Here is a 13,026-nt window from a genome sequence, read left to right as displayed (position 1 = left end):
AAATGTGGATGTTGATGAAACTTATTGCAGTTCATGAGGAAGTAGTCCTGCAAACATTTTACAGTTTTACATATGTTGATAAGACAGCCTGCGTCAAAATGGAACATCTATGTAAATACGCTGTAGCTTTTAAACTGAGATGATACCATAGTTATCTGTATACAAAATTATATGATATAAAGATACAATAATTGACCTTTTGGCCACTTGGTCGCAGAAATATTCCAAAACAAGTTAACAGACTTACTAACTGACATAGCATCAGCGCATTAAGTGGCTGTTAAGTGGCATTAACTATTTCTATTTCTATTTACACATCTATCACATAAAGGGAAACATTAGCATTCATTCATGTTTCTTGCCACCTGACAAATATAAGTCCAATGTTCACTCTCCTTCAAGCTCTGTTTTAGTCTCCACCAACTTATGAGAAAAATATCTGGCTCTTTAGCAGTTAGCTGCTAATGCTAGATGTTTGACATCACTAGCTAGTCACTAAATTTGTCTGTCTGCAGTTTGGTGCTCAGCAGGTAGCCTACAGTGGTTTTATCTGAACTATTTTGGCTGAGAGGGCTTGAAGCCTTAAGTTGCTGCTTATGGTCGGCGCCATCTTTTTCGTTTGGAGCAAGAGAGTCAAAGCTAAGTCTTCAAATCTTATTACAGGCAATAATTTCCAAAATAGAAGACCCAAATTTAACAACTGAGACCATAATGCCTCATAGAAATACATTATTGACTTTTGAGAGAAGTTGACTCTTTTTGAATGGAATTCAATTGGCGCCACCATCTAGTGGCCGTCGGTGTTGTTGCACTTCTGCATTGGCTTCTGCCTAAAACCATGGTAGTTGCTGCTTGGGTTAGAACTGGCGCTCATGAGAAATGTGAGTCTGAACCATATATATATATAGTAAGAGTGCTGTAAACCAAAAAAATGACCTAAATAAGGCATTTCCGGTGGCCCCCTTTAGATGTAGTCATTTAATTCATTGTTAAACTAACATGAACGATATTGACCAATGGAGCTTGAGTTTTAAATATCTTTCCTGTGTAAACATTTTACAAATCTTTTGTTAAAATCTTATCAAACCTTGCTTTGTTTAATCCACTCAAGCAACCATCCACAAAATGCTTTCTGTGTGTTAAAGCACCCACTAGCGACACCCACTGCTGGTGTCACTCCAGACACTTACGTAACACTGCGCTCCACGACATGGGGAGGTGTCGTGGAGCGCAGAAAGAAAACACAACACCCTGTACAGCTCTGGCTCACGGACAAGGTTTACACATTCCCTCACAAAGTGGCCACATATTTGTTTACAAGTGCAGCTTTTTATGGAGGTGATGTATGACTGCTATGTTTGTGCATTAATACGGTGCGTTTGTGGGCGTGTGGGAGAGGTGGATTGTGTTTCGGGCCACGCAGAGCTCTGCTCACATGAAAGACTCTTTGTAAGGCAAGTTTTAATGAATCTTGTGCAGATTTGCTATTTGAAGGTAATAGCACAAGTGCATATGTGTGTGGGTGCGTATATGTATGTTTAGGTTCAAGGTTGGGTTTGTTAAGAGCTATCTGACATAGAAAACAGCTTAGGAGAGTATACAGAACATCAGCTGTGTTTTCATCCAAGTGGTTTATGTGATTAATGAAGTATTGAAGAACTCTCAATGGTGGAAATATATATTATTGATAAAAAGAAAAAGCTACAGAAATGCATCTGTTGATTAAAGTTACTGGGTGCAGGACTGAATGTGGCTGATTGAAGTGACTGAAATGAAGTGAATCACATCAGAAAAAAAGAACCGTTGGAAAGAATATTTAACTGTTTTGTTGTAGCCGCAACAGAATCTAATCTCACTTTTTTCTACAGACGAAAGGACTGATTATTTGAAGATTTCTTGAATTTCAAGTTACTTTCTGTTACTGTATGTGTGGATGTGCACACATCAGCTTCAGCTTCACCCTGGATGTCACTTAAACGTCAGACATCAGACATTTCTGGAAACACTTTCAATTTTTGTAGCGGATGTAGGGCTGCAACTAACGATTATTTTCATTATCGATTAATCTTACGATTATTTTTTCTGTAAAATGACAGAAAATGGTGAAAAATGTCAATGAATGTTACCCTAAGATGCCTAAAATGTCTTGTTTTGTCCCGACCAACAATCCACGATCCAAAGATATTTAGTTTACCATCATAGAAGACTAAAGAAACCAGAAAATATTCACATTTATCGAGCTGGAACCAGAGAATTTTCGCATTTTTTGTCTTAAAAATGACTCAAAACACTAAATCGATTATGTAAATAGTTGGCGATTAATTTCCTGTCAGTTGACTAATTGATTAATTGGCTAATTGTTGCAGCTCTAAGTGGGTGTTTTTGTCTTTGCGAAAATCCGTTTGTTCGTGTAAAACCAGCAATTTACTGAAACAGGTATCAGTTATAATCCTCGTCGTATTTCTGCCTCCATCATCTTTTGGCTTCCTGCCGTCTGTTGTCTCTCTCCTCCCTCATCCTCTGTCAGTTTGCTCTTTTTAACAACCCATCCAACTGGTTCTATAGGTCAGTGCTGAAAGGGGTCAGCAGAGCAGTGCGATCGATACGGTCAAACACACACAAACACACACACTCACACAGTGTGTAAATGTGACCCAATAGAAACAAGCTTGTGCTGTGTCTGTCTGTCTGCGGTCTCCTGCCCTCCGACCTGTGTGTGTGTGTGTGTGTGTGTGTGTTAAGGTCGATGTGTGTGGGTTTCTGGGACATTTTTTGGACCAGAGTTAGTTTTATTTCATCATTGAATTCAGAAAAATAAAAGGTTCTGTATCCTTTGCCGAAGCAGACTTGCTCTATTGATCTGTGTACACTGTGTTCTGTGTGTGTGCGCGCGCATCCGCCCTTTAATACCACATTTAACACAGGTTTAGTGTTTTGTGCGCACGCACCCGCTGCGTGTTTCCACTGACCTTGATCATTGTGTGACGTCTGTCAAACCCAATGAATGTTCTGTTGCTTGTGTTTGTTTGCCTGCAGCTTCTTTCAAAAGGAAAAATTCTCCATAAGACTCAGAAGCTATCAATGAAATGAAATTAAATGAACATTTGAAAGGAAGCATTGATATTTAGGTCTTCATTTCTCATGATAGCTCTATTAAAAAAAATCATTAATCGGGGAGAGTCTTGGGTGTGACTTTAATGTTTTTTGGCAATTAAATACAGTCCGGCGCAGTTTTAGAGGCTAAAATAATAAAAAAATGAAACAGAAAAATGTAATAATGCATATGAGAAACTGATGCTGTCTTGTCTACTTCATGCATCTCAGTAACAGATATTGTGACGCACAGATTTTCATTTTGAGACTCTGCTCTCCATGTCAGAAAGCCACTGTATGGGCTTGTCTTTATTAAAAAAAAAAAGGTAATAAAGTCATTTCTAGAAGTTACTTGATTCGGCGCTGCAGCCCAGAGCTGCACAGACTGGAATTCAACTAATTAGTACTTCTCTCTGACGCGCTTGGAGGAGTTCATGTGAAAAAGAGAGGTCATATAATTATAGCCCTGGGAAAACCCTGGGCCGTCTGTGTATAACAGAGAGTGTGTGTGTGTGTGTGTGTGTGTTTGTGTGCATAGCTGGGTATCCTCATGAGATTCAGTTTTGTGTGGTTTTATTTGCATGCTCAGCCTTTTGAGAGTTGACCTCACTCACTTGCTTTATTTGCCAGTATGATGAAATAGGACTTAAACTCTTCTGGCTTTTGCTCCAAATAAGAAATTATAGTTCTCGCCTCGGGACCCAAAAAACATTAAATTAAAATTCCTTTGTGTTAAGAAACAACTGAAGAAACAAAAACCCGAGCCTCCACCAAAAGAAAAACAATGAAACAAACAACAAAGAGAGCTCCAAAATCCTCGTTATACAAGCTGTAAGCTCCTACTGCTACAGGAAACACCAATTAACAAATCAATTAACTCACAAGAGATATTTGTGTGTTTTCAGTAGATAAATCTAATAATTTAGCGGCAAACAAATCTCATTAAACAGCCTGAAGAGATAAATCCTCAAAACAAAACATCACAACCCCCCCCTTGACATGTCCACACTTGGCACCTTCCACCAGTGAGGTGAATCCTAATTGGTCAGGTGTGGTGTTGCAGTTCCTGGGTCTGAAACAGAGCAGGTGCAGCAGAGAGGAGAGGGAACAGATTCAAGCGAATTGATTAAATAAAGATGTTAAAATGTCCAAAATCTGTGTGACCTAATAAACAACAGTAAGATCAGCACGTGTTATTCAAAAAAGTGGCATGTAGAGTGTGTGAATCTCAGTCTGAAGATGAATTCTGATGTGTTTCTGTTTCTCCTCAGCATGTGGAAGGGCCTGAACGTCAACTGCACAGACAGCTCAGGATACACACCTTTACACCACGCGTCGCTCAACGGACACAGGTAAGACTGCACACGAGTGTTCATGTATGTTTGTGGAGAGAAATGAATATAGATATTTTTTAACCGATCAGTCACTTAATCCAGGAGACAAATAAGCCAGAGATGACATCTTCAGATCACTCGTTTTGTCTGAACGGCAGTTAAAACACCAAAATAATATGATACGGTTGCAACTAACAATTATTTACTCATCTGGTCGATAAAATGTCAGAAAATGGGGAAAAATGTTGATCACTGTTTCCCCAAAAACCCAAGATGCAACCTTAATTGTCTTGTTTTGTCCTGACCGACAGCCCACAACCCAAAGATATTCAGTTTCTTATCACAGAAGACTGAAGACACCAGAAAATATTCACATTTAAGAAGCTGGAATGAGAGAATTTTGGGGGTTTTTTTGTCTTAAAAAAATGACTCAAAACAATGAATGGATAATTAAAACAGACTATTAATTTTCTGTTGTTCAACTAATCATTGCAGCTCTAAAAATATCCAACCAGAAAATCAGCCAATCCTGAATTTTAAGCTGCAAACATTTTGTATATTTGCTTGATAAATGACTTACAGTAAACAATCACTCATCAACAACGTCGCTGACACATTGTCTGCCCCACTCGACTAATTAATCTGTGGGAAGAAGTGGGGAAAAATTAGTCAAGAAGGTTAGTTTCTCCTTTGATTTTCTTTTTCTTTTTCATGTTGCTGCTGTTGATTGAAGACAAAATTGCACCTTTTCAGGAGGAAATAAATTGTCTTCTGTATAAACTGGTGGGAATGCATTTCTGAGTGAATCTAATGATACTTAAGAGGGTCTCATTAGATCAAGGGTCAATGATTTAAGAAACCATGTTAATTAAAGTTAATGACAGCCACTAAAATTGAATTTGATCGCATTAAAATAGTCTGGCTTGCTTCCAGGGCTTTGACACATTAACTGTACTCTCCAGGACCACAAAAAAAGGTGATTGATAATAGTTTAAATCATAAAACTGCAAACAAAATATGTCTGCAAAGGAGTGAATGTGTGCGTGTTTTATGCGTCTGCATCAGACCTGAAGCTTAGCTCTCTTTCTTCACCTGGGCCTGCTGAGAAATCCGTTACACAGTGTGGATTAGCTGCAAACCCGACTGCTGTCCCAGTTTGGCGGAACTGAAGGATTAGTGCTGTGTTTTGGGGGCAATTATGTGGATTTCCTCCTTCAGATCAACTGGTGAGGAGAGGAGAGAGGAAAAATGCAGCCTCAAAGTGAAAATTAGGCCGCCAACAAAAAGCTGCAGACGAGTGATTTAATGTTTAGGTGGGAAAGTAAAAATAAAAAAAAAAAAGAACCGGCAATTATAGACAGAAGAAACATGGCGACATGCAGCGTTGTATTCAGAGGTTTTCTTTTTTTTTTTTAAATTCAGGCTGCGTTTGAGATCATTTTAATTATGTGAAGCCTCATAAAAAGACCTTTGGTGATGCATGCAGGCTGAATCCAATCATCAAGAGCTTGAATATTTTCATATTTGACCCGGAGGTCCTCCCAGCGTGATTTTGCTGTATAACTGCCACTTAAACCTGAGTGACATATATAAAAATCTAATAAATTATTGAAATTAACAAAGCAGTTCATTAAGCATCTCGGTTGCCGCTTTCACCCCCGCTCCTGAGAGAGGTTCTGCCCTTCTCTCTCCTCAGTTTCTCCCCCCCCCCCCCCCCCCCCCCCCCCCGACATTTTGAATGCAAATGAAAGCGCTTCACCTTTCCTCTTCAGAGTGAGGTGACAACTTCAGCTGGAGACTCGCAAATATAAAATAGTATTGCTGACATTACTCCTCAGCAGCAGCAGCAGCAGCTAAATGGGTTTCCGGAACAAACTGCAGCTCTGTGATGTGTCACTTTATCTAGTTGTGTAATGGAGTTTACTTTATGAGGAGGAAACATGGAGATCTCCCTTGTAAAAAAGAGGTTTTCGACCTCAGCGGGACTCACCTGGCTAAATAAAGTTTTCAAGGAGAATAAAAATAAATGTGATTACGTAGCTGTATGTTCGTGTGAAGGCTGCAAATCTTGCCATTCAGTGAAGCAAGAAAACACAAAAGTAGTCAGGACAGCAGCATGGAACAATGAAGCAGAACAGAAACATCCCTAAAAAAACAAACAAAGATTGTTTTTGAATATCAAACATGTCCAAGCGATCCAAGATTTGAAGGCAAGGCTTATGTTTTCAGACAAAATAGCTCTTTGTGTGAGCGCACGCAGTAAAAACGAACACGGATTTAAATGCTGAATCCTGTGTTGTAATTGGGGCTATAGAGAAATAAAACGCTAAGTCGTAAATGACAGAAAAGCACTCTTGCACTCACCTCTAGTGGTTTAGAGTTTCCCTTTACGCAGCTGAGCTGATCACAGCAGGTACAACAAGATGTGAAGTCTGCAGTTCTTTTAAAGTGTCGACACCGTCTGAAAACAGCGCTGACTATGAGAAGAATTTATTTAACCGGTTAAAATATCACCAAGGTCACAGTTATGTTTTGTTATGTAGTCTGAATAAGCAATCCAGACAAATATTCAGTTAAAGTTATTATTTGTGCAAAATGCTGAGGAGTTGCATTAAACTCTCAAGGAAAATGTGACTATTTCATATATGGATTTCAGGTTTTATCGCCCAGCTCTGCTTCCCTCCCTCCCTCCTCCCCTCCTCATCTGTCTATCTATTGATCTTAGTACTTATATTTCCGTGTCTTTCCGTCTCTCTCTGTGTGTCTCAGGGAGGTGGTACTAAAGCTGCTCCAGTTCGAGGCGTCCACGAACGTGGCCGATAGCAAGGGTTGCTTCCCGTTGCACCTGGCCGCCTGGCGGGGCGACGTGGACATCGTCCGCATCCTCATCCACCACGGACCCTCACACTGCCGCGTCAACCAACAGGTAAACTCCCATCACTATCCCCTTGAAGATCTTCAAAAGGAGGAAACTTGTCAGAAATTCTGGATTTTATTAAAACGTCATAAAGTCTCTCCTCGGTCCAACACCCATACACAAGGTCACAATCCTCATCCTGAAATGGGCTTTACTGATAAACAGTCTAGACATGCAAGGAAGCAGGCAGGCCGAGGGGTTAAAGAGGCTGTCCTTCAACTGGAGAACTCTACCCAAGTGTCCTTCGGCAAGACGGTAGACCTTGGCCTGTGATACACTGTGTTACAAATAAACACAACCAAAAGATGCTTAAAGTGGACGTATCATGCACATTTCTAGGTCTGTATTTTTATTCCGGGGCTCTATTGGAATATCTTATTATTTACAGTTCAACACGAAACAACCTTAACAACAAACTCTATGGCCATGTGCGGACAATCTGACATCAGCTTGATGGGGAAGTAGAGTTAACATCGCAAACAAAGCGTGGAGAGAAGGCTGAAGTCCTGGCTTTTGACTTGCAGGGAGCATTTTTACGCATAGTTTACACATCTGACATTATAACAGTATAAAACTGACAGAAAATCACAAAAATGAAGAAAAATTACAGGCTCCTTCTTTTGCAGTTTACTCCTCTTGACATACTAAAAAGCTGCCAGCTGTGACCTCTGTCTAATCTTTTGTAGGTCAAAAGAGTCGTCCTTCCCGCTACTGTGTTGCTATCTTCCAGACAAAACTCAATACGCACTATTGTCTCATAGTACATACACCTTTTCCTCTCTGAAGACACCTTATCAGCTGTTAAATGGTGAATTGTGGCTGAAAGAAACACCCTTCCTATTTCCTCTGACTGTGCCAGAACAGGAGAACTCTGCTCTCTTCTACTAAATTAAAGTTGAGACCTTCACTTGTATTTCTCAGGGGCATGTAAACCAGCGCTGCCACAGGTTGACTCGTTATGGCTCCTGTCCAACAGAGCCGATCCCTTTTTTACAGTTTTCTAGTGATCTCTCTCTCTGACAGCGGGGGTGAGCGTTTCAGCTCCGGGAGTATTCAGCATGCCACTGCTGTCATTCCTCATCAGCAAAAATGACCGTCTCTTCCTCTTTCTCTTTCTCTCTCTCTCTCTCTCTCTCTCTCTCTCTCTCTTTTTTTCTATCCATCTCTGCTTGCGGCATACAAATGATGTCATGGCTTGCTGATGTGCTACATTTCTAAAATGAGAATAAGGCACACAGGAAGTGGTGTTTAATCAAAAGTGTTGTTGGTTACAACTTTTTTTCCCCCCCTACCCCTGATGGCGGTGTTGTAATGGACCCTCCAGGTTATTGGAGCGTTATTTACCCTGCCTAATAAGCACATTTTCCTCTGTCACCATTAGCCAAATCATTTCCCTCCGAGAGTTGTTAAAGCCTAATTGTTTGCCGTGATAAATGATGTCCCTTGCCCCTGAAATGAAGAGATTTGTCAGCAAGTGAGCACGGGTAATTTTCTTCCTTTTTTTTTTTTTTTTTTTTAACCCTTTCAATTATTTGTTGAGCTGAGCGAGCTGCTGTGCAGGAAGCGTGGACACACACACAGATGCTGATTGAGGAGAGTCTGTGCATAGATGCTGACTTCAAAGTGCAGTCAGTGTGTGTTTGTGTGTGTGTGTGCTCTTTGTTTTTTGAGAGAGACATTGGGGTTTGATTGAGATAAGTAAGGGTTAAAGTGAACAAGCTCTCCTGTTTTTAAACTTTTTCAGTTTGGATACATAATGATTTCCTACGTATCCTAGAATAACTTCCAGCATCCCGCAGTAAAAGAGCTTTTCTTGACTATGTTGTCAGAGAGACTTGCGTAGCTGCATAAGGATCATTTTATAGTCGAGGGAAAGTTAACAGCCAAGACGGACCGATGCTGTTGTGTCATTCCCAGTGGTGCAAATAAAAAACAGCATAGAGGATGTTTACCTTGCCAACATCTGCAAATTTACAAGCTGCGGCTTCTTCACAGTTTGGTCTTATTGAGTCACAGTTTTTCTTGTTCAGTGGATACAGCAGTGTTGAGGATTTTGAGAGGATTTTAATCATTAAATGCACAATACGTCATTTCAGCCACTAGGGGGTCTCTCAATCAAAACAATAACAAAAGACAAGAGTGTGATGACTGTGTGAAGTAGCAACGGATCATGGGAGTTGTTGTCTTCATTGTTAAACAACCAGCTTCTTCAGGTTAGGATTACTTCAGTGTTCATTCTTCAGGATGTTTTAGCTGAATTATCCACAGACGTCTCTTCCTCTCCAGAACAAAAGGACCCAGTGATTAAAACAGGTAAAAAAACACTGACTAAAGCAGTTTCATGTAAAAAATCAGTGTTTCTCTGACGCTGTTCAGCAGACACAGGACGTCCAGGGGGGCTGTTAGTCGAGCTGCTGCTAACAGCTTGTTTCTCTGATAACTTAAGATCCTTCATCCGATTAAAACATATAGTTAAAAATGACCAAGATCTAAAAAGTTTATCATAAAAATGTGGCTTAAAACTGAATAAAAGTCCATTTATAACAGTTTCTGTCAAACAACCACAACGCCGATGTATTATCTTGTATGCGTATACTCTTTGGTAGACGCCATTGTAGTGGACAAACACAATGCCGACGTATGCATCTTGTGCGCTATACTCTTTGGTAGAGGAGGTAGGACGCCGTTGACATGCAACCAAATGAAACAGGCAGTTACCTTGATTAAGATTACAGATTTCTCTGGGATAATGTAATTACACAACTCAACAAAATATATAATATAGGTCTAACTGTTTTTAGACATTTTAATATGGATTGGTTACATATTATAGCTTTAAGTTTCATTCATTAATTAAACCTGTGAACAGTGGTATTTGTGCAATATACACTGATTAAGTAGAAAATGACTCTCTGGTATTCAAATCTTACAGAAATCACCAGGTTGGACTTGAAAGTTTTGTCCACGTTTGTTTAAATCTGTGAAACTGAAAGTGGAACGAAACCTTTTAATGTTTGTACTCTTCATCTAATTACACTGAACTACACATTACTCGTCTCTATCTGCATCGCCACATACAGTATCTTGTTGATCAACAAGCAGCTGGAGACGACTGGTTTTATCTCCCCTGTTATCAACATTTTCCATCTCTTCCTCTGCATAGTAAATATTGGTGAATGTGCTAAGTTGCATCATAGGGCTTCAACTAACAACTCTTTTCATTATTGATTAATCCGTTGGTTATTTTCTCAATTAACTGATTAGTCGTTTGGTCCCAAAGCCCAGGTGACATCTTATTTTGTACCAACAAACAGTCCACAACCCAAAGATAATCTGTTTACTATCATAGAAGACAGACAAAAAAGAAAATATTCACATTTGTGAAGTTGGAATCAGAGAATTTAGATTTTTCTTAAAGAAAAAAATGACTCAAAACGATTATTCAAATATCAAAATAGCTGCTGATTTAATTTCTGTCGATCGACTAACCGTTGCAGCTCTTCTACATCAGCATACTTTGGCTTTCTGTTGTGCGACAGAAAGCCAAAGTATGCTGATGTAGAAGAGTGCACACAGACACAGCAACACGCAAGACATGGCTGCTCCACTGACACTCTTAAAGGTGCACTGTTTATTTTTTTCCTCTGAATGCTATTAAGACACATTTTTACTAAGCACACCATTTTACAGAATATTAGTAAAGTGCCAGATTAATTTTTTTGTGCCTCTTTAACTTTACAAGTACTGAATACTCCTTTTTTATATAGTAGTCTTTGCACTGATGGCATTGTCTTCTTGTTTACAGTGTCTACAGTTGTTCTCAGTTTGCAGGCATAAATCTGAGAACAAGATTTATGGAGTGTTTGTGTGTTTACGATGCAGTAGCTCCATATTTTCCCACTGTCTGTCTTGTCTGCAGTAGAGAGCAGAGCCTGCATACATTAGTCAGGGTGATATACTGAGTCCCACGCACGCACACACCCATCATCGAGACTTAACAGCAGTTAGCCATTGGCTGCACATTACCCCGTTCTCAACGATATTACTCTGCCCGTGCACACCATTACTCGTGTCAGAGGTCGAGAGCGCGCGTCGCAGCTTGGTTTTATCGGGTGACTCTGGAGCGGGAACACTCTTTCTTTTAATATCTATTGTGTTGTATGAGACAGAGAGAGAGATTACAAGGTAAAGAAACACAACATTTGCGTTCACCTTTCGTACACAGGGTGACAAATAGCGACACGAGAGTGCGGAGCGGAGAGCAGGAGTTGGTTGTAATGAGTGTGAAAGGTCCTGAGAGCATAAAGAAAAAAAGGTAAGAGATTGATGGAAAGAGAGGTAATGGAAGGGTGTAGATAGGCCAGTTCCACGCTGCAGCCGGTAGAGGATTGTTCGAGGTTAGTGGATGTTATTAGTTGGCGGTAAACCAGTTCCAGCCCACTGTTTACAGCCTAATTGGTCCCAGTAGTTCCCCATTCACAGCTGTTTTTGTTTATTGTGGGAGTGTGTGTTTGTGTGTGTGTGTGTGTGTATGAGAGGTGGAGGTCTGACATGAGAAGATGATTATACATACTGCGTGTGCATCTTTATGTGTGATTATGAGCGAGACAGTGATGGATAGTGAAGGACCGCTTGTTTACTCAAGGCTTGCACTACGCTTGCAGGGCCAAATGTGTCGAGGTTGAGGCATTGTTTGTTGTGATCTCTCTTTCTCCCACTCAGATTTAATCATGAACTGACACTTTACTTTAAGTTTCCACCTAAAGGGAGCAGTTAAGACTTCGCCTGTTTTTGCAGACAGCATCCATCACCTATATTGTTCTGAAATTTACTGGAAATGATGAGAGAGGTGAGAGAGCCTGAGCTTGTAAAATAACTGCTTTCCAAACCTCTTTTGTACACTTTGATTTCACATTTCTTCATTTTTCGCCTTCATGGGGGAAACATCAGCATTCAAAAATATGATGGACAAGCTGTTGAGTGGCACATTCTATTATGTGGTGGTCTGTTCATCTGTCTCATCTGACAGAAGTGCCCTTCTTCCAGCACTTGTTCAATCCTTACAAGGACCGTTTTGAAAACTCTCCTCTGTGGTGCATTCGAGGGTGCTCAAACGTTGTATTCACATGCTCTGCCATAGATGGGAAAATCAACTTTAGATGAAAATCAATAAGCAATCATAGATCACATGGAAAAGTGAATGTGAAATTGGTTTTTTTCTTGCATTAATAAAGGTTGCCATGTATATAACTGTGTAACAGACACATTTATTGGGAGGTTTCAGTCCTTTTTTAAAGCAAAAATTCCTGTTTGCAACTGCACAAATGTGAGAATTTGCAGTTTTTTAGTATCATAAATGATAGTTGAGGAGGCAAAGAGATAGTGTGTGCACATCCCATTCCATATTTTTTATTTCAGGTGCAGGACAACAAATGAACACTGGATTATAGCTCCAGTGACTGACTGAAAAAGCCTGTGAGGTTGAAACATTGCCTTTTTCAGTCAGTAATAAAAAAGACTTTGGGAGCTACAACCCAGTGTGTGAACACAAAATGGATTTTTGGGGTTTTTTTTTTACCGTTGGTTGAACAAAACAGGCAAAACAGACCAAGTCATCTTTGGCTCTGGCTCTTACAATCTACATTTTTCACTGTTTTCTGATATTTTTAAGCAATTAATTGA

At 40.0% G+C, this 13,026-nt stretch overlaps 1 protein-coding gene across 4 annotated transcripts in view; it reads left to right on the top strand.

The window, feature by feature from the left end:
- anks1b (ankyrin repeat and sterile alpha motif domain containing 1B) overlaps nt 1-13,026 on the top strand; it is a 236,775-nt gene that overhangs the window by 61,447 nt on the left and 162,302 nt on the right. For 3 of the 4 annotated variants that reach the window (XM_042403120.1, XM_042403118.1, XM_042403116.1), the window contains exons 2-3: nt 4,365-4,445; nt 7,197-7,353. In XM_042403120.1, the coding sequence (XP_042259054.1) occupies nt 4,365-4,445; nt 7,197-7,353 (238 nt within the window). Of the gene's footprint in view, nt 1-4,152; nt 4,271-4,364; nt 4,446-7,196; nt 7,354-13,026 lie in introns of those variants that run through there. The other variant, XM_042403119.1, reaches the window with a different exon arrangement.

The sequence above is a fragment of the Thunnus maccoyii genome, chromosome 23 (genome assembly GCF_910596095.1).
Source record: "Thunnus maccoyii chromosome 23, fThuMac1.1, whole genome shotgun sequence".
Classification (NCBI taxonomy): Eukaryota; Metazoa; Chordata; class Actinopteri; order Scombriformes; family Scombridae; genus Thunnus; species Thunnus maccoyii.
The sequence above is the reverse complement of the archived record's forward strand: the minus strand, read 5'-3'. Positions and strand labels throughout refer to the sequence as shown.